The sequence below is a fragment of the Mauremys mutica genome, chromosome 12 (genome assembly GCF_020497125.1).
Source record: "Mauremys mutica isolate MM-2020 ecotype Southern chromosome 12, ASM2049712v1, whole genome shotgun sequence".
NCBI lineage: Eukaryota > Metazoa > Chordata > Testudines > Geoemydidae > Mauremys > Mauremys mutica.
The window spans coordinates 25877224-25900636 of NC_059083.1; the positions used below are offsets into that span (position 1 = coordinate 25877224).

Consider the following 23413-nt stretch of genomic DNA (forward strand, 5'->3'; position numbering starts at 1 on the left):
TAAATGTTCACAGTTGTGGGAAATTGTGGGGGGAGGGTCAGACAATATTTTAATCAGACAATAATTATTTAGTGACAGTGAATGTGGAGATTCAAAACATTAAAACTTTATAACTGTTAAAACACAAATTGTCAACATCACCTCTCAAAATATACTTGGTCAATCTCCTTATCTCAAACTCTAGTAAGTTCTCAAGCAGCATTTTTCTTACTGTGCCTATTTGTAAATTTCACTTATTATCAATGGAAATATTTTTTATCAGTTTGTGTGCGTCCAGTGAAATCAGCCTTTAGAGACATCTACTGATAAAATCTAATCCTTCCAAGTCCAGGGATATTCAATTCACAGGCCAAAAATATGGTTAAGTCGGAATCAGTTTTTCCAAAGGCCTGTTTCTAACATACACTAAGGCTGCTCTGGCTCTGTGTAAATCAGTGTTGCCAGCATTCATGATTTAATAATGAGTCTCGTGAACACAAGAATGGCCATACTGGGTCAGACCAATGTTCCATCTAGCCCAGTGTCCTGTCTTCTGACAGTAACCAAAGCCAGGTGCCCCAGAGGGAATGAACAGAACAGGTAATCATCACGTGATCCGTCCCCTGTCGCCCATAAACAGCCTCTGGCCAACAGAGGCTAGGGACACTTCAGAGCATGGTTTTGCCTGATATTTGGTGTGTTTGTTAAAACCCCAGCTCCTGGAAGCATGTGATGAAGTGAGACTCTTGGCTTCCATTTCATAAACAAAGCAAGTTTCTGGTTCTTTTGGTTGCAAAGGAAAACTTAAAATGTGATCTGTGTGCAGCTGAAAAGGCTGATAACCCAGAAGACAAATCGAAAGAACTCAACATTTATTATCATGTTTATTTTTATGTCTCATAAAAGGCATCACATCATTTTGGGGCACTGAACCTGCCCCATTTAATCCCACAGATCTGTACAAACCGCTCCCTGCTGCTGCTTCTCCCCAACCCCCCAAACCCTGATTGATTCACACTGTGTCCCTGCACCCCCACCTGCACCTGTCCCAGCCTGGCTGTTAGTCCTGCCCAGCCCTCACATCAGCCCTTCAGGGCCCCTCTGCAGCCCCAGGGGTTCTTCCCCCTCCCATCTTTGAGACTGCAAGAAAGAGGAGGGGCTTCCACAGGTCATAGAGATGAGGAGCCAGGAGCTGGGTAAACAGGAGTCCTCCAAGGTCATAGAGACTGGGTTGTGTGAGGTTAGAAAGGTTAATGTCTGGTTCCCCAATGAGATATTCCTGCCCAGTCCCGCTCAGGGACACAGTGTGAGCTGGGATCCCAGCCACACCCAGAGCCAGGGGTGGATTCTCTCCTCAGGGACGGAGCCCGGCGGGAAAGTGAAGATCGGGGCCTCGTCATCAACATCGATAAATGTCACCTGCCCCCGGTCACAGTCCAGACAAATCTGGATCCTGCTGGGGACTTGGCTCAGGGGCAGGGGGGTCACAGGGGAGGTGAGAGCCCGGAGCTGACCCTCCCATAGCTCCACAGCCCAGATCCCCACCTCAGGGCTATGGCTGATCCGTCCCTTCCTCCCCACAGACTCTCTGGCCACCCCCACAGCCCAGCCTCCCCCATCCACCACCTCCACCTCCCAGCAATGCCTCCCCAAGCTGAATCCCTCACAGCCCAGCACACAGGCCCAACAGTCAAATCTCTCAGGGTTGTTGGGTAGATTCTGCCGTGTGTCCCTCCGTCTCACACTTTTCCGATCCTCAGACAGGACAAGTTGGGGATGAGCCGTGTCTGGATCCAGAGTCACATGCTCTGGGGAGAAAGAATCAGAGAGTTAGGGGCAGAGCTCAGCCCTGGGGGAGGCTGGGACCATTTTCTCACTTCCCAGCAGCCCTGTCCTGGCTGGGTCAGTCCTGGATCCCAGGAGCTGCCTCTGTCCTGGGCACCTGAGACTGAGCAGGGATGTCACTGCAGTTCTTCAGTCGGTGTAATGGGACCCACTTCATTCATTTTTAATTTGCTTGCTGAGGCTTCAGTCCGTGCTTCCTCTGCTGGGGCTGCTCCATTCCCAGCATCAGAGACACATCAAGGCAGGTTTTAGTGAGCAGGGGCGGCTCCAGGCCCCAGCACGCCATGCGCGTGCTTGGGGCGGCATGCCACAGGGGGCGCTCTGCCAGTCGCTGGAGGGCGGCAGGCAGGCTGCCTTCGGCAGCATGCCTGCGGAGGATCCGCTGTTCCCGCAGCTTCAGTGGAGCCGTGGGACCAGCAGACCCTCCACAGGCACACCTGCGGGAGGTCCACCGAAGGCAGCCTGCCTGCCGCCCTCCCCATGACTGGCAGAGCGCCCCCCACGGCATGCCACCGTGCTTGGGGCTGCGGAATGTCTAAAGCCGCCCCTGTTAGTGAGGAGAGAGCAGAGGAGGCAGATACCAGCTTTGAACCCCAGAGAGAAGCTCCCTCCCCTAAATGCAGCCTCCACTCCCAGGCCAGAGTAGGAAGAGCCAGTTAAGAAAAGACAGACAGAAATGTCATTTGGTGGGGTAGCCCCATCCCCAACCTACAGAGAAGGGAGGAGCTGACAGCCTCACAGGGAGAGCATCTTCCGACTCCAGGAAGCAGTAAGCACTCCAATGGGGGAGCCCAGCCCTGCCCAGAGGAAAGGCAAGATGTTGGAGAAGAGTGATGGGGAGACCCCTGCACTCAGGGGCAGCTCTAGGATTTGCGCCACCCCAAGAACGGCAGCACGGCGCGGGGGGCCTCTGGTGGTCGCAGGTCCCGCGGCTCTGGTGGACCTCCTGCAGACGTGCCTGCGGATGCTCCACCGGAGCCGCGGGACCAGCGGACCGTCTGCAGGCACGCATGGGCGGCAGGTTATATATTTGTGTGGGGCTCGGGCCCCACCAATATTCAGGGCTGGGCGCCCTGCTCCAGCAATAGTTGGAGCTGGGTCTCTTCCCGCCCCCCCCCCCCCCGGTCCTGCCTGGATCGGCCCCAGCCACCGCAGGTCTCCCCCCCGTCGCCACGACCCTGCCTGGAGCAGGTCCCAGCCCCCGCCTGCCACCCCCCTCCGCGTGTTCCCCCACTCCGCCGCGTTGTGTTGCGTCCCTGCCTGACAGAACGCAGCGCGCTGCTGCCGGGAGGGCTCCCACCAGATTTGCTGTCTGCTGCCGCAGGGTCCTAGTGCCTGCCCTCCGCCAGTACTGGCAAGGCAGGCTGCCCTTACCCTGAGCCTCTCCAACCCCAAACCCTCAGCCCCAGCCAGAGCCCTCATTCCCCCCGCACCCTAATCCTCAGCCCCAGCCCTGAGCACCCCCACATCATGAACCCCTCATCCCCCTGCACCCTAATCCTCAGCCCCAGCCAGAGCCCTCATCCCCCTGCACCCTAATCCTCAGCCCCAGCCAGAGCCCTCATCCCCCCACACCCTAATCCTCTGCCCCAGCCCTGAGCGCCCCCACATCATGAACCCCTCATCCCCCCGGCACCCTAATCCTCTGCCCCAGCCCTGAGCACCCCTACATCATGAACCCCTCATCCACAGCCCTCACCCACAGCCCAACCCTCTTCCCTAGCCCTGAGCCCCCTCCTGCATCATGTACCCCTCATCCTCAGCCCCACAGTCCTCACCCTGCACTCCCTCCTATCCCCAAACTCCCTCCCCCTTCCCACACACCCCTTCCCAACCCCAAACTCCATCCCAAAGCCTGCACCCTTCACCTCCTCCTGCACACCCACCCCCTGCCCCAGACCAGAGCCTGCACCCAGCACCCTTCCTGCACCCTAATCCCCAGCCCAGGATCTGCACCCCAGACCTCCCCCGCCGAGCCCCCTCCCAGAGCCTTAGGCAGGTGGGGGCGGAGTTGGGGGGGCGGAGTTGGGGGCGGATTCTGGGCCCCACCAAAATTTTTACAAACTTGCCACCCATGCGGAGGCACACCTGCGGGAGGTCCACCAGAGCCACCTGCCGCCTTCCCACAGGACGCCGCCCCAGGCGTGCACTTGGCGCGCTGGGGTCTGGAGCCAGCCCTGCCTGCACTGGGGTAAAGCAGAGGGATATGTCAGCCCTCCAGGCAGAGAGCTCTGCGCACAGGCTGCTCAGGGAGAGTGTTTCTGTTCAGCAGCGTGGGCATGAACTCAGCACTAAGGTTGGTGTCAGGAGTGTTTGTGTGACTTCAGTGTGGGAGCTCCTCACTGTTCAGTGTGTTGTTTTTAGGGCTCTGTGTGTCATGGTCCGTATTGGTTTGGTTGGTAACTTTAGCTACAATCTCATGAAGACATTTTCTGATAATTTAAAGACAATCTCCAGCTGCAATCTCACCCTGTCTGAATGTTCCTAGGGATTCTCCTCTTTTTCTTTCTAGTACAGACAGCAGAGTGTCTGGAGGGGGAAAGGAGAAAGGAGACGAGAGTTCAGGCTTTCATATTCATAACAGCATCCCCACTCTTAACTCCTAGAACTGTGTTTTAATTATGACAGAGAAACACACCGAGAAGCACTCAGATATTTAATATAAAAGGGTCTGAAACCTATTTCCCCTCTCAATCAGGCATTTCTTAGCAATGGAGCCAGCATCCTTGCAGCTGGACCAAGGACAGACGCTCTGTAAGTGAAGAATTGTTTTTCCCCTCCTCATTCACTCCCACCCTTCAGACTCCAGTTGGTTTCTCTCATTCACTTTCTGCCCTTTGCCATAATCTAGACCCAGAGCCTGCAAAGACTTGGGAATAACACAGCTACCCCTCTGAAACCTTAAAGACATCAGACACCCAAAATGTACAGCCCAGGAGCAGTTAGCAAAGTCCAAAACCCCTATGCAGAGAACAGGGTCAAAGTGACCTAGACTTAATCCGTAGCAATAAACCAATCAGAAGAGACCTACAACATGAAAATAGCTTGTATAGCAAAAGCCCTGCCAATTAAAAAGTTAATGAATGTTTATTGTGCGAGTTATATAAGATACTTAATATTTGTAACAGTCAAAGATGATTGAAAAATCTAATATATAATTTGGATCTGTAAAGAGGAACCTGAACCTCACAGGAAATTCCCTGTGATGCATCTATGCCCCAGAAGAAGGTAACTGGCCAGTACATCTATAAGGTATGTCTGTAATTTCTTACTTGAATAGTAATTGCAATGGCAAGGCATGCTTGTGGTACAAATAAAGGTTTGAATTAATCAACTGGAGTGTCTTGGACCATTCTCACCCAACAATTAAATAGATCCATCATCTAATTATCAACCAATTGGCCAGACCCATTCTATTCCCACAGTCTCAGCGGCTCATCCCAATTTCCCCTCCTAGGTCCCTTCTCAGTACCTTTGAACTTCCTGAGAGTCTCCATTAGAGCAACAGTTTTCTGGGAGAAATCACTGAGTCTTAATTCTAATTTAGGAGAAATCTCCTCTGGCTGCTGGAACTTCCCCTTCGCAGACCTAGAGAGAAACAATTCCACATGATTATATTTCATTAATTGACTCGTTATAAATTCTGGCTAGTGACTCACTATTCTAATGGGTCTAGAATTAGAATTCCTCTACTTCTCCCAGCTTCAGAGCAAGGCTGTGGCAGTGAACCCTTTCCATCCCCCACAAAAAGTCCCATTATTATTCTTCAGCTCTGGCCTGGAGAGACCAGCTCTGGTGACAAAAGGGGAATTGAGTCTCTATGGACAATTCACTCCTTTGCCGCCATGCTCTGAGGAACAGGAGGTTCCCAGATGAAGTGTAGAAATCTGTCCACTAGGAACGAGACTGAGACACCAATTCCCTCCTCCCCAGCTCATTCCACACAGGTCTCCAAACAGTCCTCAGGTGGGAAAGACTCTTGACCACTGCTGCCCTGGGCTGAATAGTGACCAGTGCCCCAGCAGTGACAGGCCCATATTCCATCCTCACAATCCTCGGGCAGCCAGTCCTCCAGGGATCTGACATTTCTAGGAAATACTTGAGGTCAGTCCTTCCCACAGAATGGAAAATTCCAGAGTCTTCTATAAAAGGGTTAGAACCTCAGGATGAAGTTGATCAGAGAGATTTGTATCCAAAAATATGACCTTCCCACACATTTTTCTGTAGAGCCCTGGGTAGAGAGCATGGTAACATCATCTCCAAGCTCTTTCCCAGCATTGTGAAGTGTGAGGGAGAGAGAGAGAGCCACATACCTGCTCCAAGTGCTTCTGACATCCTAGAGGAGAGAAATAGAGAGGGAATTTCTGTCCCACCTGACACACTTCGAATTCCAGAAGAAGAGATATAGCAACTATGGGGAAAAGAGGCTGTGTACTGGCCCCAGGACTATGCATTTGCTGAGCTAATAAGGCTTTTCCACCTTTTACATCACAGTGTCTGTAACTTTTCAGAAATGATAGTCATTCACATCTCTGCAATACACATTGAGTTACATGGTGATCTCTTACTGCTGGACTCCTGTGCCCATGTTTTAGGAGCAGTCTTGTCCCTGTGTTGGGATCTGGAGTATTTCTAACTCAGTCTCACCTGCATCAATTCAGTCACTGGCTTCTGACACTTCCCCTCCATCTCACTGATCAGGTTACCAAGACGGGAAATTTCCTCAGATACTTCACTGACACTTTCATTCTGTGTCTTCACAATCTCCTTGTCCAGCTTCTCCAGCTGGGCCAGCAGGAGTCGCTCTTGTTCCTCCAGGAACTGCCGGAGTTGCTGAAATTCAGACACGATCTTCTGCCTCTCGGTTTGTGTTTGTTTCTGTGAAGGAAAATAGGGAAAGGGCTGGTCAGGGACATGGGTGGAGCCTGGGGTATGTTGGAGTGTGTTGGAGGAAGATTTTTTTTCTAAATTCTAAGTCATCTGACTCTGAACAATATCCTGAGAGAATTATCTCAGACCTTTCCATTTGGCCCCAGAATCTCATAAAGGGATGTTTCCATGTCTGACATGGCCTGGATAGTGCGTTATCAATGGCCTTGGAGATGGAGATCCAAAGCAGCGGGACATGAAAATAAGAAAATACTAAGGACTGTAAAACAACACATCTGGACAACACCCACAGGCATAAAAAGTGAATGACAGGAATGGAGAGATTGTCAGAGCACAATGGGACTGCAAGCCAGAAATGAGCAGAGGGATAATTGTTCAGTCATGAAACCAAGACTTCACAGCCAAGGACACATGTCTCTATTTAAGCTGGAACTCAAAATAGTAAACAAAGATTGCACAAGAGGATTCCTCAAGAACATCCCCCAAACTCTGAGCTAACAGACTATGAAAACTGTGAAACTGAGGCGTGAATGTGTGACAGCGGGAGTTTGTTTTAGTGCACTGGATTTTCTAATTCAAAATTCTGTTATTTCATTAATGTAAATTGTTTCCTGTGAAGAGAGTGTAATTAAGCTAACAGTAGTAAATATACAATAGATAAGAATAATAGTTACAGTAGTTTATGGCAGTGGGTTTCAATCTGTGGTCCATACAGACAATGGATTTCCAAAGGGGTCTCTGCACCCCCAATTCAAAATTATCAAATGCAAAAATGTTGAAACCCACTGGTTTATGGTGTAGGCCTAAGTAGTAGTTCCTCCTAAAACAACTAATTTTGATTTATTTGTGATTATGCCCCACTTAACGGATTTCTGTTTTACCCGCCCCAACGGATTGAGATAAAATGTAATTGAGCCTCTAGATTGCCCCTGCCTCTCGTTATTGCTCTGATTCAGAATGCCCCTCCATCCGGCTCATTACAAATGCAAGTTAATAATGATGGGCCCCTACCAGATATTCCAGGCTTCTCTTCTCTTCTCTCACTTTCAATCCCAGCAGCTTTTCTCTCTCTTCCCTCAGCATCTTCAAATGGGCTTGAATCTTTTCCTGAAGAAACAGAAACTGAGTTGAGTGGTGTTATTGTTAGGCGTGAGAGTGTGAGTGGGAGGGGGAGCTTTTCCAACACAAACAAACACTCTACTGATGAGTGGAGAACCCAGTAGCTTTATGATATCTGTGATACCAAGGAATTGAAGTCATATTAATGGACACTGGGAGTGTTTCATTTTCAGACTCCTTGAAATTGTTTGACCTTTTTTTCTCATTGATTTATACCAACATGACACTGGCGTCACATCCTTGGATTTTTATTTCACTGTGAAATATTCTGTTTTTGAGGAGGCTTAACAAACAAAGTGATACAAATCCCAGAAACCTCCAGGGCTTGAAATATGGACTGGGATTCTCAAAAGAGCCCAATTTCCACTGAATTTCAGCCCTGAACCCCTGGGGACTGGACTGGGTGGATAGAATTGGCTTGGGCACTAGGGCAAACCACATTTGATGTTTTCATTGTTGTCAAGAACAGTCAGGGTTTGCCCTGGTTCTGTCCCTGACCCTTACAGAGGCAGTGCTGCCTGGGCACCTGTTCCCCAGCTCAGCGCCCAGAAGCAGTGAGTTCTAGAGATTTCGAAATGCCGCACTGTGGGAGAGCAGTGTGAGGATTAGTGGAACCAGTTCGGCTGGTTCTTCAGCCTGACCCTGGTCACCACCGCCCAGGGGTTAGTTTTGCTACAACCCAGTCTAATCCCCATCATAAGTACTGACTTCTAATGGTGCCGGTGGGTGCTTCACCCCCTCTGCCTCCGGCCCAGCCCTGACTCCTCCCCTGGCTCGCCCCCTCCCAATGCCATTCCAACCCCTTCCCCAAAGTCCCTGCCCCAACTCCCCCCTCCCCGCCCTATTCAACTCCTTCCCCAAATCCCCGCCTCCTCTCCTGAGTGCGCTACATTCCCACTCCTCCCCCACATCCCTCCTGGAGCTTGCTACAGCTGTTTGGTGGTGGCCAGGCAGGAGGTGCTGGGAGGTAGGTGGAGGAGCGGGGACGCAGCATGCTCAGGGGAGGAGGAGGAGGAGGCGGGGGGCGGGGAGCTTGCCTGCCAGTGGGTGCAGAGCACCCACTAATTTTTCCCCGTAGGTCCTCCAGCCCTGGAGCACCCATGGAGTCGGCACCTATGATCCCCATTGTATTTGGCATGGACCTGCGCTGTCTGGAGCCTTTTTGTGTGAGGACTCAAGGTGCTTGGAGTCCAAATGGTGTTTAGGACAGTGATCTCCTCTAGTGCAGCCGGCAGCATCTGAGTTTAACCCCTTGTGGAGCAGCACAGGAGTTCAGAATCCCAGTGGGAAACATCATCTCCCTACAGGGCCTGCCACCTTTATCAAGGCATCTTTCCCTCCTAATGGCCTTTCTTAATTATTGCTCAGTCAGGAGACGGCTATAGCTGATTACCCCCAGGTCTGGGTGATGCAGGTTTGGCAGAAAATGTTCCCACTCTCAAGTGTGACAGGTTCTCTGAAATACTCCAGACAGATGGGACAAGTAGGTTCATGCTGGAATTTTTCCTCAGGCTCCCTCTGTGGAGAGCTGGACTCAGCCCTGCAGGACAGAAGCTACCACTCCCGTCCCCACATGGCTGCCCCTCCTCACCAAGCCCACAACCCATCTACAACTTCCCATGACTCACTGGTGGGTCACAAGCCACCATTTGGGAAATAGCACCCAAGGGGGTCTCAACTCCCTGACCCTGATTCTGAAATTCCTGCCAAGCTCACAGGAGGGAGAGAAGACTGAGCCATGGACTCCCCCACGTGCCTGCTACCACTACATCACCTAAAACATTCCCCATAGAAAAGTACAGGAACCTAAGTTTGCACCATGGAAAATGGACAGCTTTGAAATATGGAATGGTGGCCACCCATGATGCCCTATCTTGATTGCCACTGTATGCAAACACCACCCTCTTTATGTGTCCCCCACTCCCAGCCCCGGTTCTTCTTTATCCACCTGCTGCAGATCGTCTTCATTAGACTGTGACTGTGGGCTCTCTGCCTGACTTGTCGGTACAGTGCCTGGCACAATGGGGCTCTAATCCCTCACTGGGGCCTGGAGATGCTACTGCAGTAGAAATCAGAACATTCTATTGGTTATGAATTCTTATTATTGCTATTGATGTCAACATGGAAACTTTTATGGGCACAAGTTTCCCACACTGAAATCTACGGCCAAAATTTCCCAAGTGAAACCTGCAGGATGGGGACTGTCTCCCTGTGTCGGCAGGAGATGTGGAAGAGGAACGATGTCGGTCACAGGGTGGCTGGTCTCAGCCCCACCTGTGATAAACCAGTTCTCCTCCCCAGGGGGGAGAATGAAGGAGCAGTGACTAGGGGAGAGGGGGGTGCCATGTAATCCAACCAGGCCTGGGATAGGTAAAACAGAGGCCTATTGAGAGCCAGAGGGAGGAGACCCGTGGAGAGGGCAGAGGCGGCCTTGGGATCTTCTTCAGGGTGATAAGGCCGAACTCCAGACTAGAAGACCTGGGAGTCACTGCTGGGAGAGCAGGGGTGTTACTGGCCTCAGAAAAGCCTTTGTGGATTATTTCTGGGAACCTCAGAGGGAAAATGAGGTAGGGCTACCCCAGGCCATGAGGGGACACTCTGGAAGCAGTGACCCTGCTACAGTGCCCCATTGCTCTGCTGCCTGCTCCCACCCAGTCCCTGCTTCCTACAATCCCATCTCTGATTATATCAGGCAGACTTGCTGGGGTTTGCAGGACTGGAGCTCCACTCCTGTGCTCCCCACCAGTCTCATGAGGGTGTGGCTCCCTTCCTGTCTGCGTGAGGAGCTCTGCAGGAAAAAGGCAAAGGGGATGTGTGCCAAACGGGCAGCTCCTCCTGCTCCCTCAGCCCCAGGGAGAGGAGCAGCAGCATGGACATGGTGTTTATAGCTTTGGGAAAGGGTGGAAGTGGGGAGGGGCAGAGAAGGGGGGTCATTCAGTGCCCAGGACTCTGTGTATGGGGAGCAGGAGGGGTGGGGTGTGGGTTCATCACTCCCCCTCACTCCAACGTGTCAGCCTTCGGACGTTTATGGAGGGCCACACTTCTCCACCTGCATGAGCCTTGGGAGGCTTCCCAGTTGCTGGGAAACCTACTTAGGTCTGAAACCCCTCGTTCCTCTCCAATGGAGCTCACTGAGTGGCTGTCTGGGGCTAAAGGAAACGAATGCTCTGGAAATTCCCAAGGCTCTCGTTATAAAAACAACAATAAGTTATTTTCCTACCTTGAATTCTTTGGCAGCTTCCTCTGCAGGAATGACAGTGTGAGCTCTGTGCTCCTTGGATCTGTCACACACCAGGCAGATGGGGATTTCATCCTCTTTGCAGAACAGTTTTAGAGGCTCCTTGTGTTTCTCACACAGTCTCTCTGGTTCTGGTTCCTTCCCTGATGACAACCTGAGTTCTCTGGCTGCTTCCACAATATTCCTGAGCTGCCTGTTCAGCCGGAGGTTCCTCTGGGGAAAAGTCACTCTGCACTGAGGGCAGGAGACGTTGGTAGCCAATCCCTCCCAGCACTGGGTGATGCAGGCTCGGCAGAAATTGTGATCACAGTCTAGAGACACTGGATCTTTAAAATAGTCCAAACAGATAGAACAGGTCAGTTCATCCTGGAGACTTTTTGCTGGATTCGCAGCAGCCATGACCTCTAGTGCAGGAAAGAGACAAGAGAGGAGTTTAGGTTCACTTCCTTCTCCTCAGAAATGGGCTGATTGAACTTTGTACCATTAGATGTTTCCTTTCTGGGTGCGGTCTCATGTGATTTCTTTTTTGTGGACTGTAAAGAGCCCTTGAATGAAGTGTGATGAGTCTAAATTGTCACCAGCTCCTCCAAAATGTCTGCCAGGCCCCAAACTTTGGACTAGTCACTTAAGTCAAAAAGGGGTAACAAGCGACTTGGGGGTTTCACAGCCTGACATGAGGATCTGATGGGGCAGCCTGGCAAGGAGGGCGAGAATCACAGCTGCTGACTCCTACTGCCTGTTCCCTACCTGGCCTTCAGCCTCCTTAAGACCCATGTCTCTCTGGTGCTTGTGTAACCCACTGGGGTGTGTGTGGAGCTGGTACAGTTACAAAGGGTTGAATATTTAGCATAAGCTGGGGCAGCCTGTGCTTTTAGCTCTAGGGGTCCCTGGTTCAGTGCTGGGTGCACTGGCCAAGAGAGCAGCCGTCACCCCGGTTCTTAGCCTGGTGGCTCCTGCTTCTGTTTCCCTACACACTCTCCCCAGCTCTCCGGGACTCCTGGCTCTCTGCAGATGGCAGCCGGTGTGAGGGGAGCTGGCATTGGGGCTCCTGCACTGTACAGGGGATGGGCTAACCAGAGATCTCCTGTCCCCAAGGCTCTCAGGCCACTTGTCCAGCCTGGCTGCAGGAGGGGATCTGGGGACAGGGGGCCTGGGAGAGTCTGGGGAGCTGCCACCTGGGAGCAGACATGGAAATCCAGCTGTGGTGAGAAGGGAGAGCTTCCAGGGATGTGGCTGGTTACAGGGGCTGCCCTACAGCTGGATACAATGTTGCAGCTATTTAATGCAGTGCACTGGGCAATTCCTACATTCTTGCAGCTGGTTGGTGTGAGATGAAATTAGTTTCCTTAAGGGCAAGGCTGGCCCTGCTCCTTGTTTTGCTGGAGAACGCATGGCTGGAGATCTGGAGCCATCAGTCACACACCTTCATTCTGCTGCTGTTTCCTGTGGCTGGGCGCTGCAGCCAGGACTCTATTGTGGCAGAGTGGATCTGAGACCAGATTTAATAGGGAATCTCGGGAGTGGCCTTCTGGAGCCAGAACAGGAGCTGCAGCTGCGATGGGAAAGGCTTGCAGGGCAGAGATGCTGCTGGGGAAGCCGCTGGTTACTTCATGGGCAACCAGATACAATATTGTTACAGATCTTGACTCCTATTGTGAGGAGATTCATTGTTACCCTTGTGTGAGGCAAACTCATTACATGGTTGTAAACTTGCTTCTAACCAGCCTTGCAGTTTCATGGCGTCCAGATGCTGTCAGTTCTCGTGGATGGGCTCAGGCAGAGGATCTCACTGATGCTGAGGTTTCTACTGGTGAACGGATTGTCTGGGAATTGCAGGCATTAGTCAGACACACGTGACATGCAGTTATTTTTGGCCAATAGAAGTGGTCTCCAGGAGCTGTTAGGGAGAGGCTTGAGAGATGAATCCCTCAGCCCATGTCACTTGCAGCTGACTGTGCCCATGAGAATCCCCAGACTGCTTAGCCCACGCTCTCCAATAACAATGCCCAGAGGTGATGTCTTTCTAATTTCCCTGGGGGTGCTTGACCCCTGCTCTGCCCCCACTCCACCCCTTCCCCACCTCTTCCCGCCCCACTGAAATGCAGAAAACCTCTGCCTGGCAGCCCTTAACTCTGCAGACACCCGAACTCACTCAACACCAACATTTCTATGATAAAATTTCCCAGGGTTCCTAAATTTCTCTGTACCTGAGTTTGAGCGCTGCTGCCTCACCCTAAGCGTCCACAAACCTACTTCATGTGTAAATCCCAGAAGGAGCCTCAAACCAGAAGGCAGGCAGGGGAAAGCCTCTCTTGTTGGTGAGGCCCAATCCTGTAGGAGTGCGCTGAGCACCCCTTCTGGATGGGGTCCCTGACAATATCCAGGGGAGGTGCTGGGAGAGGCTCCTTTATGACTTTGAGCTCAGGAGTTAGGGCACTCGCCTGGCACATGGGAGATTCAGGTTCTGCTCCCTGCTCTGCCTGATGGGGAGGAAGGGTTTGAACAGTGATCTCCACTGCTCGGGTGACTGCCCTAACCACGGGGGTCTGGGATATTCTGATGTGAGGATCCCACAATCTCTTCTGATCACGCTGCTCCACTCTGGCTAAATAATTAAACAGTCCCTGGGTCAGAGCGAGAGGGTGACAACCAGCGGTGAGCTGGAGCCGGTTCGCACTGGTTTGCAAGAACCAGTTGCTAAAATTAGATGTGGGTGGTGAACCGGCTGTTAAAGGGCTGGGTGGCTGGGCAAACAACTCTGGTCTGTGGGCCACATCCAGCCCGTGGGACCATCCTGTCCCCCACCTGAGCTCCCAGCTGAGCTGGGACCTTCCCTGGCCCATCCCCTGCTTCCCCCCTGCTCCACCAGAGCTGCAGTGTGCTGAGCTGCCGGCAGCTCAGCTCCCCAGACCTGCTGCTTTGAGCAGCTGCTTGCAAGGTAAGGGGGGGCTGCGAGCTCCAGGGCCACCCGAGGGGGCAAGTGGGGTAATTTGCCCTGGGCCCCACAGGGGCCCTCACAAGAATCTGAGGCTCCCCCCAGCCCCACCTCTGCCTTCCCCCCTACCCAACCCCCCATTCCCCATCCCCTGACCACCCCCCAGAACCTCTGCCCCATCCAACCCCCCCCACTTCCTGCCCCCGGGATTTGCTGCCCCTTATCCAACCCCCCCCCGGCCCAGGACTCCTACCATGCCGCTTACCCTGCTCAGAGCCAGGTGGTAAGGCCAGGGCAGGGCTGTGAGCTCCAGGCCAAGAGGTGGGAGCTCAGGCCTCACTGGAGCCAGCCAGGCTGCTGCAGCGCTGTCCAGGGCTGCTCCTGGACACCGCGCACTGAGGCTCCGGGAGACGGGAGAGGCAGGGGTAAGCGGCGTGGTAAGGGGCCGGGGCCAGTGGGGTTGGATAAGGGGCAGGGAGTCCCGGGCACCAGGGGTTGGATGGAGCAGAGGTTCCGGGGGTATGGTCGGGGTGGTGGTGAATGGGGTCGGGGCAGTCAGGGGACAGGGAGCAGGGTGAGTTGGGTAGGAGCTGGGGTCCAGGGGGTCAGTTAGGGTGAAGGGTCTTGGGAAGGAGCGGTCAGGGGACAAGGAGCGGGAGGGTTGAAGGGTTGCAGGTTCTGAGGGGGGCAGTCAGGGGCAGGACATGGGTGGGGGTCGGATGCGGGGGATAGGCTGTTTTGGGAGGAGGGTGGGGCTTGTACCTACCAGGTGGTTCCCTACCGGGTCTTCAGCAGCACTTGGGCGGAGGGTCCTTCACTCACTCTGGCACTGAAGGACCCACCGCCGCTGTACCGCCGAAGACCCGGTAGGGAACTGGTTCCTAAGACTTTGGCAGCTCATCACTGGTGACAACTCTGTAGCCTGTGGGTCAGGGCACTGGGGGGTAGAAGATGCAGGTGCAGGACCCTGCTCCAATGGCTATTTAATGATAGCCCCTGTGAAAGTAGAATAAATTATATTGTAAAAATAAGAATGGATTAAAGAAATGTTGTATGTACCTTTAAGCAGAAATAAGAAATGTTGAAATACGGGTGCCAGGAAAAGAAACATTAGGCATAAACAATGGTGCTAATGGCAAAACATTAACAGAAGATGGGTAATAGTTAGTAAGGGAATAAAATATGCATGCCCAACCCAGGTAAACTTATCTGATTCTGCTCCCTTTGTTATCTTGTTAAGTTCTCATCCTTTTATCTGTATAAATAAGATAGTTTTGTGTCTTGCATGGGGCTCACATTATCTGGGTGTTATTAGCAGAAGCGCTGTGCTAATAAAACAGAGTGGTCTGACAAACTGTGAGTCCTGAGTCTAACTTTGACAATTTGGAGGTTCCACCGAGATGGCAACCGTCTTCACTGGGGCTGTGTGATTCCTGACTGTTTTTGTGGGACGACCGTGGAAGCCGGCACCTGGGCATTTGGCCCGAGCGGTCCTCCACCAGAATGGAAAGGTGCACGACCACAGTGAAGTCTACGCCATTGAACCTGTTGGTTCCCACTCTGTTCTGGTAGGGATCCCGGGATCTGACATCAGGAATCTGGTCAGGTAATTATTTCTGTGTTTTGTCCGGACTGAGGACTGTTCTGTCTCTGTGTCTATCCGTCTTCCTGTGGAGTGTTTGAGTCTGGGTGCCATCTCCGTCCAGGGATCGGCCAACCAAGGGGTTCCTGTCCCTGCGGTCTGAGTGAGTGGAATCTGCACAATTGCAGCCGCACCACACTTTGGGTAAATCCCTGGGTGTGAAAGCAAGGGCAATTGAGGCAGTAGCCTGTGGGCTCCTTTTGTGTGTTGCACTGGGCATTGCTCTGACAAACCCGAATTTCCTTCTTGTGCGATTGGTGTGTGAAGTCCTCCTGTATGGGTAACCAGACGTCTAAGTAGGGACAGTTCCCTAAACGAACGCCGGCTCATTTTATGTATTTAGGATGGGTCCAGACTCCTGTAAGAAGGGTCCGGACTCCTGTAAATTTCTGGAAAAATGGTCTAGGCTAACTCAGGGGGATCCCAAAACTCAGTGGCCACTGTTAAAATCTTGGAACAAAGACCGAGTGGACATCTTAAAACTAAATTGGCTAAAGAAGAGGTTAATTGTTTCATTCAGTGGTGGGAAGAGGCAAATCGTAGCTGGACAAAATCAAAAACTCGCCTCTCTCAAATATTCAAATAATAAGTTGAAAGCTTTATTAAAAGCCTCCTCTCCCACCACCAGACCGAGCGCTCCCCTTTACCCCGTTCTCAAAAAAACCCACCCCGGATCGATCCAACCCCCTTAATACTCCCATCTCATTGTAAAAAGGACAAAAAGCAGGATCGGGCCCAGAAAAGCAGGCAAGCAACAGATAAAAAAAAAAAAAAAAACAACTGAAAAACAGGTTGGAAGCCCTAAGGGCATAGTGTAAGGAGTAAGAAAAGCAGTAAGTGCAGGCATGAACCCCTGGAACAATACTTAAAATGGTGAAATCTGAGGTGATAAAGGTGTTATTTTGGGAGATAAACGAGTGATTTAAGGAAAGAGAGTGAAAAGTTAACTCTACAAAGGCTGGAGAGAATTAAGCAGTTAAACTTTGTGAAAATGTTAAAAAGGACCATGTTAAAGAGAGAGAATTCTTGGTTTCTTTGCAGCCATTCTGAAGGGAAAATGGGCCCTTTTCCAAAAGAATGCCTGTAAATAATCCAAATATATATAGAGCTATGTAAAAACAAAGCAGTGCAAAGGAATGTTAAGGAAAAGAAAATGTGTATGTATCTAGTTGTCTGTGAAAATATGTAAAGTTCTAAGAATCTAAACCAGCACATCTGGTTTGTAAAACTCCTGTTTTGTAGGTGTAAGATAAATTAGTTTTGTTTTTGTTTTTAATGCCACTAAAAATTCATTTGACTCTTAATTCAAAGTTGCAAAACTGACAGACCTTTTTGCAAGACACAGGTAATTAGTGTTGTTTGGCTTTGGGATTTAGCATTTAACCCTTAAGGGGTAACTTGATTCTTTATAAAATTTAAAATGTTTTTTAAATAAAAACCAAGTCATGGCTGCAATAGGGCAGTCAAAATCAGGAGAATAGGGAGAGATTCTGGAGTCTTTTTGGTTGGTTGGTTGTTGTTTTTTTTTGGTAACAATAGCAGATAAGAGCTGTAGTGAAAGAATTAAAAAAAAAATATTTTAACAGTGCCCCTCTGAAGCAACAGCAGAGGTGAGGTGCACAAAACAAAAAAGAAGCAATGTTAAAAACACTGAGCCTTAAAATGGCTCTGTGTAATCAGACTGTCACTTTTGATAAGGGTACATGAAAACTCTGTAAGAAAAAAGAAACAGTTACATCGTATGTAAAAATTGATATGGCTAATGTTTAAAAAAAAGGTTGTAATATAGAAGGAATGTGCTTTTTCCCTAGGACATGTGCAGTGTATATTGTAAAAAGGGGTAAAAGAAATACAAATGAAATATGCTACTGAATTAAAATCCTATTAGGGCTCCAAAAAGAGCCCCAATAGACTGTTTTCTTTTTCAGATCTCTGTGTGTTTTGTAAGCAGGAGTTGAAAGTGGAAAGAAATTAAAACTCTGGTGGAAGTTAATTGTGTCCCTTTAAGACAAAGTCTCTGAGCTCTGCTAATGGCTTTGAATCCACAAGCCAAGCCTGTGTTAATGCAAATTACCTAACTGATAAAGGAAGATAAAAACTGCCAGCACAAAAGAAATTGCCTAAATAAAAGACATGGTATAACAAGATCCCTTTAAGAGATTTGATGCTAAATGTTATTGTTAATATTAAACATTGAAATAAATTTAATGTTAGTAAGTACCCCTGTAACAACGTATAGTGTGTATGATTTTTGGAAAAAAACCTTGAAGGTAATATGGTAATAATGCTTCTCAGCTATTACCTGTGAATAAACTTAAAGCTTAACACAGCAGGAAAAACATTACAAACTTGGTCTGCTATATAAGAAGAAAAACTTTAGTTATTAAATTCATGAGGTGGTATACCTCAACAGTGGAATAATTTCCCCATAACTCTTAAAAAGTAGAACCCATTAAAACCTGGCCTGCCTATAGAAAAAAAAAAACCACAGGAAAATATGGGGGTAATTCCTCTGTTTTGCCTGCAATCAGCAAGGGTATTTGTAAAAGAAAGGAATATTTTAAGCAACAATCAATGCCACCCTGAAAGGGGTAGAAAAATGTTATTTTTGTCTTTCAGAAAATCAGAAAAAGCTAATACCAGCTACAGAACAACCTATTACAAAAACAAATAAGTTAAAAAAAAAAACCATACTGCAATAGCTATGAAATGTACTAAAATGAAGATATTTAGAACATAAGATGTTTTGGGTAATATCAGAAAATATTAAGGTTTTGATGCATCTGTTAAATCAAAGGAAAAGATTATTGTTTAATACCTATCAATATAACTGGATGCAGTATGTCTCCAGTACGGTAAGACAAAATTTGTTAAGTGAAGAAATTGTTGTTAAAATTGCACACCAACAGGCTCTGGAAGCAAAAAAAAATGAAAAGTTAGCCCACTCCACAGATTGCACCTGGGATCCTTCTGGCTACCTCAAACCTCAAGCCAGTGGGCTGGGGAGGAAGGGAAACTATTGGACACTAGAGGTTGTACCAAGTGAACTCCTCAAAAGTGGGTATGCTTATCCATGCCTGTTGCTCCAAAGCCCTGTAGTAAAGACACCTCACTAGGATCCTGTATGTGGGATAAAATTAATAATTAGGCCAAAGTATTGTATAACGGGCAATGTGTGTGTTAATTCTTGGAAAGAAGTGTTTTAAAAGAATAAAAGTGTTAGCAACCCACCAGTAGACAAATGTACATGTAATGTAAGTACTGTGTTTACCAATAATCACATTTACTATTTGCCACAACCAAAAAGTCTCAGCTTACTGTAAGCACTGATTTAGCTGAGTTCTCTATCAGTCTTGGCATTAAATGGCAAACAGTTACCCATTATCTGTTTAAAAAGGTAACAAAACAATGTGGGAAACAGAACCATTCATATTATCTGGATGGTCTCCCACAACTACTGGCATACTAATGTTACTACCCCTAATTGTTTTTGGTTTTAAATTGTATGTGTTTAATTAAAATGTTTAAAATATGCTGGTAAATAAAACAAATGTATGCACAGCTAAAGCCACAGGCCCAAATCACCTCCCAGTATTTTACTACATAAGAAGTGACACTGGCGATTGATAATCTTAGTGTCAAAAGGGGGATATGTAGGAGCTGGACTTTATAATGTATAATTTGATTTCATCCTACCAGCCACCCTTTTTGAATAGCAGAAAGAAATGACCCTCTGGGACTATAAGATTCTGTTTTCCCATATGCATTACAAATTGGGCCCTCTCTAACTCTTTGTTTTAAGATTTAGGTAGTAAGAGACAGGATTCTCTATTGTGTCTATGTTAAGTAAATTAGAGAAACATTGAAGGCCTGGGTCTCAATGTAAATTGTCTTGGTTAATTGTAAAACTTAGCAAGGTTTAATTTGCAATGCCTTTTTGCTCAATATAAAATACTACTGTTTGTATTCTCAATCTGTTTGTGTGAATGAGGAATGAATGCATCAGGAAAAGATAAGGTGTGAAGGCCATTGTTATAGCCAGAGTCAAGAAAAGAAGCAAAAAGACTTAAAGAGTATCAAAGAATCATCAGGCACTGCTTACTACCCAAACTGCTGTTAAACTGTCTGGCATCCGCAGCATGAATACATGCTTTGCCGTGTAAGAATGCACCACCCCAGCGAACCAATCATCACCTCAGGACCACGCAGAGTCAATTTTGACTCCAGAAGATGACGTAGAGGAACAGCCTGCAATACCTTACAATCTACGTTCTCGTAAGGGTTGCCAGAAGCAGACGACTACCTAAAGCAAGGCCCAAGAAAAAGCAGTAGTGAGCCTAGCGCCTGCTGCCTGGTGGACATAAAACTGTGACTACAGTTCCCTCAGTTGAGGTTGTCAGAACCAGAAGGGCCCTGCCTCCAACATGTGGTGCTGTTCCTCGGCTGTTGGTGTCTGAAGGTCGGGGGAGTCCACAATGACAATTCTTTTATCCAGCAGCAAGTGTGGATAGCTCAGACCCTTAATATTTCTAAATGCTGGGTCTGCAGCCACATCCCAGCCCACTGTCAAACTGATGTTCCTGTCCTGGCTATCCCACTCAATTCCCCAGACCTCACTGCAGGACCTTGTCCGTTTAATACAATATGGAACAGTAATGACACCTGGGAAGAGACTATTGGCAGTTCCTTTAACCCACTTGGGGGAGTAATACACTGGGCAAAAAGGCTCCTGAGGTTAAAAGAAGTAGTTAAAATAATGGCAAATAAAACTGGAGAAAGTTTTAAGAGCCCTGGCCAAAGAAACAGGGGCGGTCCGACAGGTGGCCCTCCAAAAACGTCAGGCATTGTACATAGTGCTGGCGGCCAAAGGAGGGACCTGTGCTCTCATTAAAAAACAAAAACAATGTTGTGTGTTTATACCTGACGATACCAATAAGGTAATAGATCACGCTAGCCACTTAGAACAAATCGCATATATTCCCCATAAAAAGCCAAGTTCTTTATGGAAGTGGCTAAGTATTCTGTGGTATAGGAAACTGGTTGTTTCAGGAAGCCCTAACTATCCTGTTTGAAATCCTAATAATTTTTGTATGTTTTCAGTTAGTCTCCTGTTGTACCCAAAATTGTGTAAGGCATGCTACTCAGGTAACTGCCCCAGAACAGAGTGCTAATACAATAATTTTAAATATTGCTAATGAACAAAGAGATAAAAAAAAACGGTTAATATGTAAAACCCAGTAAAATTTTGGTCATGGCATAAGCTTGACCAAAAGGAGGGATTGTGAAAGTAGAATAAATTATATTGTAAAAATAAGAATGGATTAAAGAAATGTTGTATGTACCTTTAAGCAGAAATAAGAAATGTTGAAATACGGGTGCCAGGAAAAGAAACATTAGGCATAAACAATGGTGCTAATGGCAAAACATTAACAGAAGATGGGTAGTAGTTAGTAAGGGAATAAAATATGCATGCCCAACCCAGGTAAACTTATCTGATTCTGCTCCCTTTGTTATCTTGTTAAGTTCTCATCCTTTTATCTGTATAAATAAGATAGTTTTGTGTCTTGCATGGGGCTCACATTATCTGGGTGTTATTAGCAGAAGCGCTGTGCTAATAAAACAGAGTGGTCTGACAAACTGTGAGTCCTGAGTCTAACTTTGACACCCCTTTCCTGTAGCAGGGAGTATTTCGTTGCAAACCAATGGATTCAATCTTTGACCTTTCTTTGGGTTGTGACCTAGGCTCAGTCGAGAGATTCCCCTGTAGATCAGTGAGTCTCAGATTTTTGTACTGGTGACCCCTTTCACACAGCGAGCCTCTGAGTGCTCCCTCCCTTTCCAGATGTTTCCCCCTTCTTGCTTCCCACCCATGTCCCTTTACCCATTTCTCTCTGCTTTCCACCTCCTGCTGGCTCTGTCTAGTGCCTGCTCCCCCACACACTCAAAGCAGCAGAGGAGTTTCCCCCTCCTCAGGTAGGAAGGGTGGCCCAGTGGTTCAGGCACAGGCCTGGGGCTCAGGTGTGCTGGGTCTGGTTCTCTGCTCTGCCACTGACTCTCTGCTTAGCCTTGGGAAAGTCACTTCACCTCTGTTTACTCTAGATCCCACCTGCCAAATGGGGCTAATGCTGACCCTGCCTCCTAGGCTGAATCCCTTCATGGCTGTGTGGTGATGGGGGAAATGGAGATACCAAGGTGAGTAGATTTGAGCTGAATTTCTCCACAGCCTGAGAGTGAGAGCCAGATCCACACAGGGGGCATGGGAGAGAGAGGGGCTCAGACCAGCTCTGCATGGGGGCGGGCAGGGCTTCAGTTTCTGCTGTTAGAGCATCTGGGGGTCCTGAACTGGGGGCTTCAGCTCCATGTCTTCTCCCAGAGTCTGAGGCTTCTTCCACCCACCCTGCATGGCTTCTGCCAGGGACCATGGCAGAGTTCCCTGTAATTTTTTGGGTCCATGTGAGGAATGACTTTTATTACGTGCACCAATATGGAGGTGTGTGGCAGGGGTGGGACCAAGTGGTTCAGGGTGCAGGCAGGGTTCAGGGCAGGGGCAGAGGGTTTGCATGCAGGGCAGGTGAGGGATCTGGCTGGGCATGTGGGGTTAGGGGTGAGGCTGGTGATGGAGGATTTGGGGTGCCAGCTGCCTCGGGGACTACCCCCAGCCCTCTCTCACTCAAGCAACTTGGGGCCACTTGAGATGCCTCTCCACGGTCACAGCTTCTCCAGCGGCCTGACTGAGGGCATCTATCCCCCCGCCAGGGCAGGTCCACACTAGGCTTGGTGGGGACCAAGGAAGGGGCGTAGCTTAGAGGGAACTTAGATCTGGGGCTTCTGGTTTACTCGGACCCTGCACAACGCAGCTCCTGCCAGGCTCTGGAACTTCTCTTCCCCCTAATCTGCCACTGCACCCGTCCAGCATATGCGTGTAGGAGCCCTGCAGCTCATCCGGGTGATTTCAAACAGCCTGGGGCTCCCAGCCACCGCTACCATGGCAGTGGTGGCAGCCAGGGTTCCCAGGCCTTTGAAATCTCCTGGGCCCCTAGGAAATTACCCCCTTTGCCCCCCCTCCTCGGTGGCCCCTGGTGGGTGAAAGCAGAATGTATTTTCGGCAGAGAAAAAGAAAAGTCTGGATGGCACATGAATTCTGCGCCTGTGCAGTGGCACAGAATTCCCTAAGGAGTATTTAATTGCTTGTATTGCACTCCCTTTTATGTAATCCCTGGTAGATGCAGTTTCACTATTATTGTTTCATTATTTATTTTATTACTCTTGTTGTTCTTAGTTTGCCATCACTTTGGGTAAGACTGTGTAGAGATATGTCATTGTGCTACCTGGTTCATTATTGACTTACTTGCACATATTCACTAAAGGCACTGGCCCATTGTTGGTTTAGAGCCCTTTAAATGGATGAATGTAGCAGCTGCCCTTTGTGCAGGTGAAAAAAAGTGAAGACCCAAGGCCACTCTGGAATTTGTGTATGTGTGTGTGTGTGTGTGTGCGCGCACGCGCGCGCCCAGTCATAAGTTAACTGATAGAGTTTGGAGCAGTGAGCAAAGGAAGATTTCTGTATTTTTTTGGATGGATGGGATGGTTTGGTGCCTCCTTAGATAATGGAAACAGAACTTCCTATATACTTTGAAAAAAAGGTTGGATTGTATGAAAGATACTGTGACGGTCCATGCCCCTAGGGTCAGGGCAGCGTGGCCTATTTGGCACAGTTTATGAAGCAGCAGGGCAACATCACCTAAAGGCCAGAGTCTGCAGCACC

General features: G+C 49.1%; 1 protein-coding gene across 2 annotated transcripts; it reads right to left on the minus strand.

Moving 5' to 3' along the window:
• Positions 1-1010: 1010 nt before the first annotated feature.
• Positions 1011-13892, minus strand: LOC123344856 (zinc finger protein RFP-like). 2 transcript variants are annotated; one of them, XM_044981352.1, is made up of 8 exons: positions 12495-13892; positions 11054-11475; positions 7726-7821; positions 6472-6702; positions 6138-6160; positions 5297-5412; positions 4294-4353; positions 1011-1787 (listed from the first exon to the last, which is right to left on the minus strand). In XM_044981352.1, exons 2-8 carry the CDS (start codon positions 11468-11470, stop codon positions 1273-1275), a joined length of 1458 nt encoding a protein of 485 aa, XP_044837287.1. In that variant the 5' UTR covers positions 11471-11475; positions 12495-13892; the 3' UTR covers positions 1011-1272. The 2 variants fall into 2 exon arrangements, with proteins under 2 accessions (XP_044837287.1, XP_044837288.1); XM_044981353.1 differs by lacking the exon at positions 4294-4353 and having other exon boundaries at positions 11054-13892.
• Positions 13893-23413: the final 9521 nt, after the last annotated feature.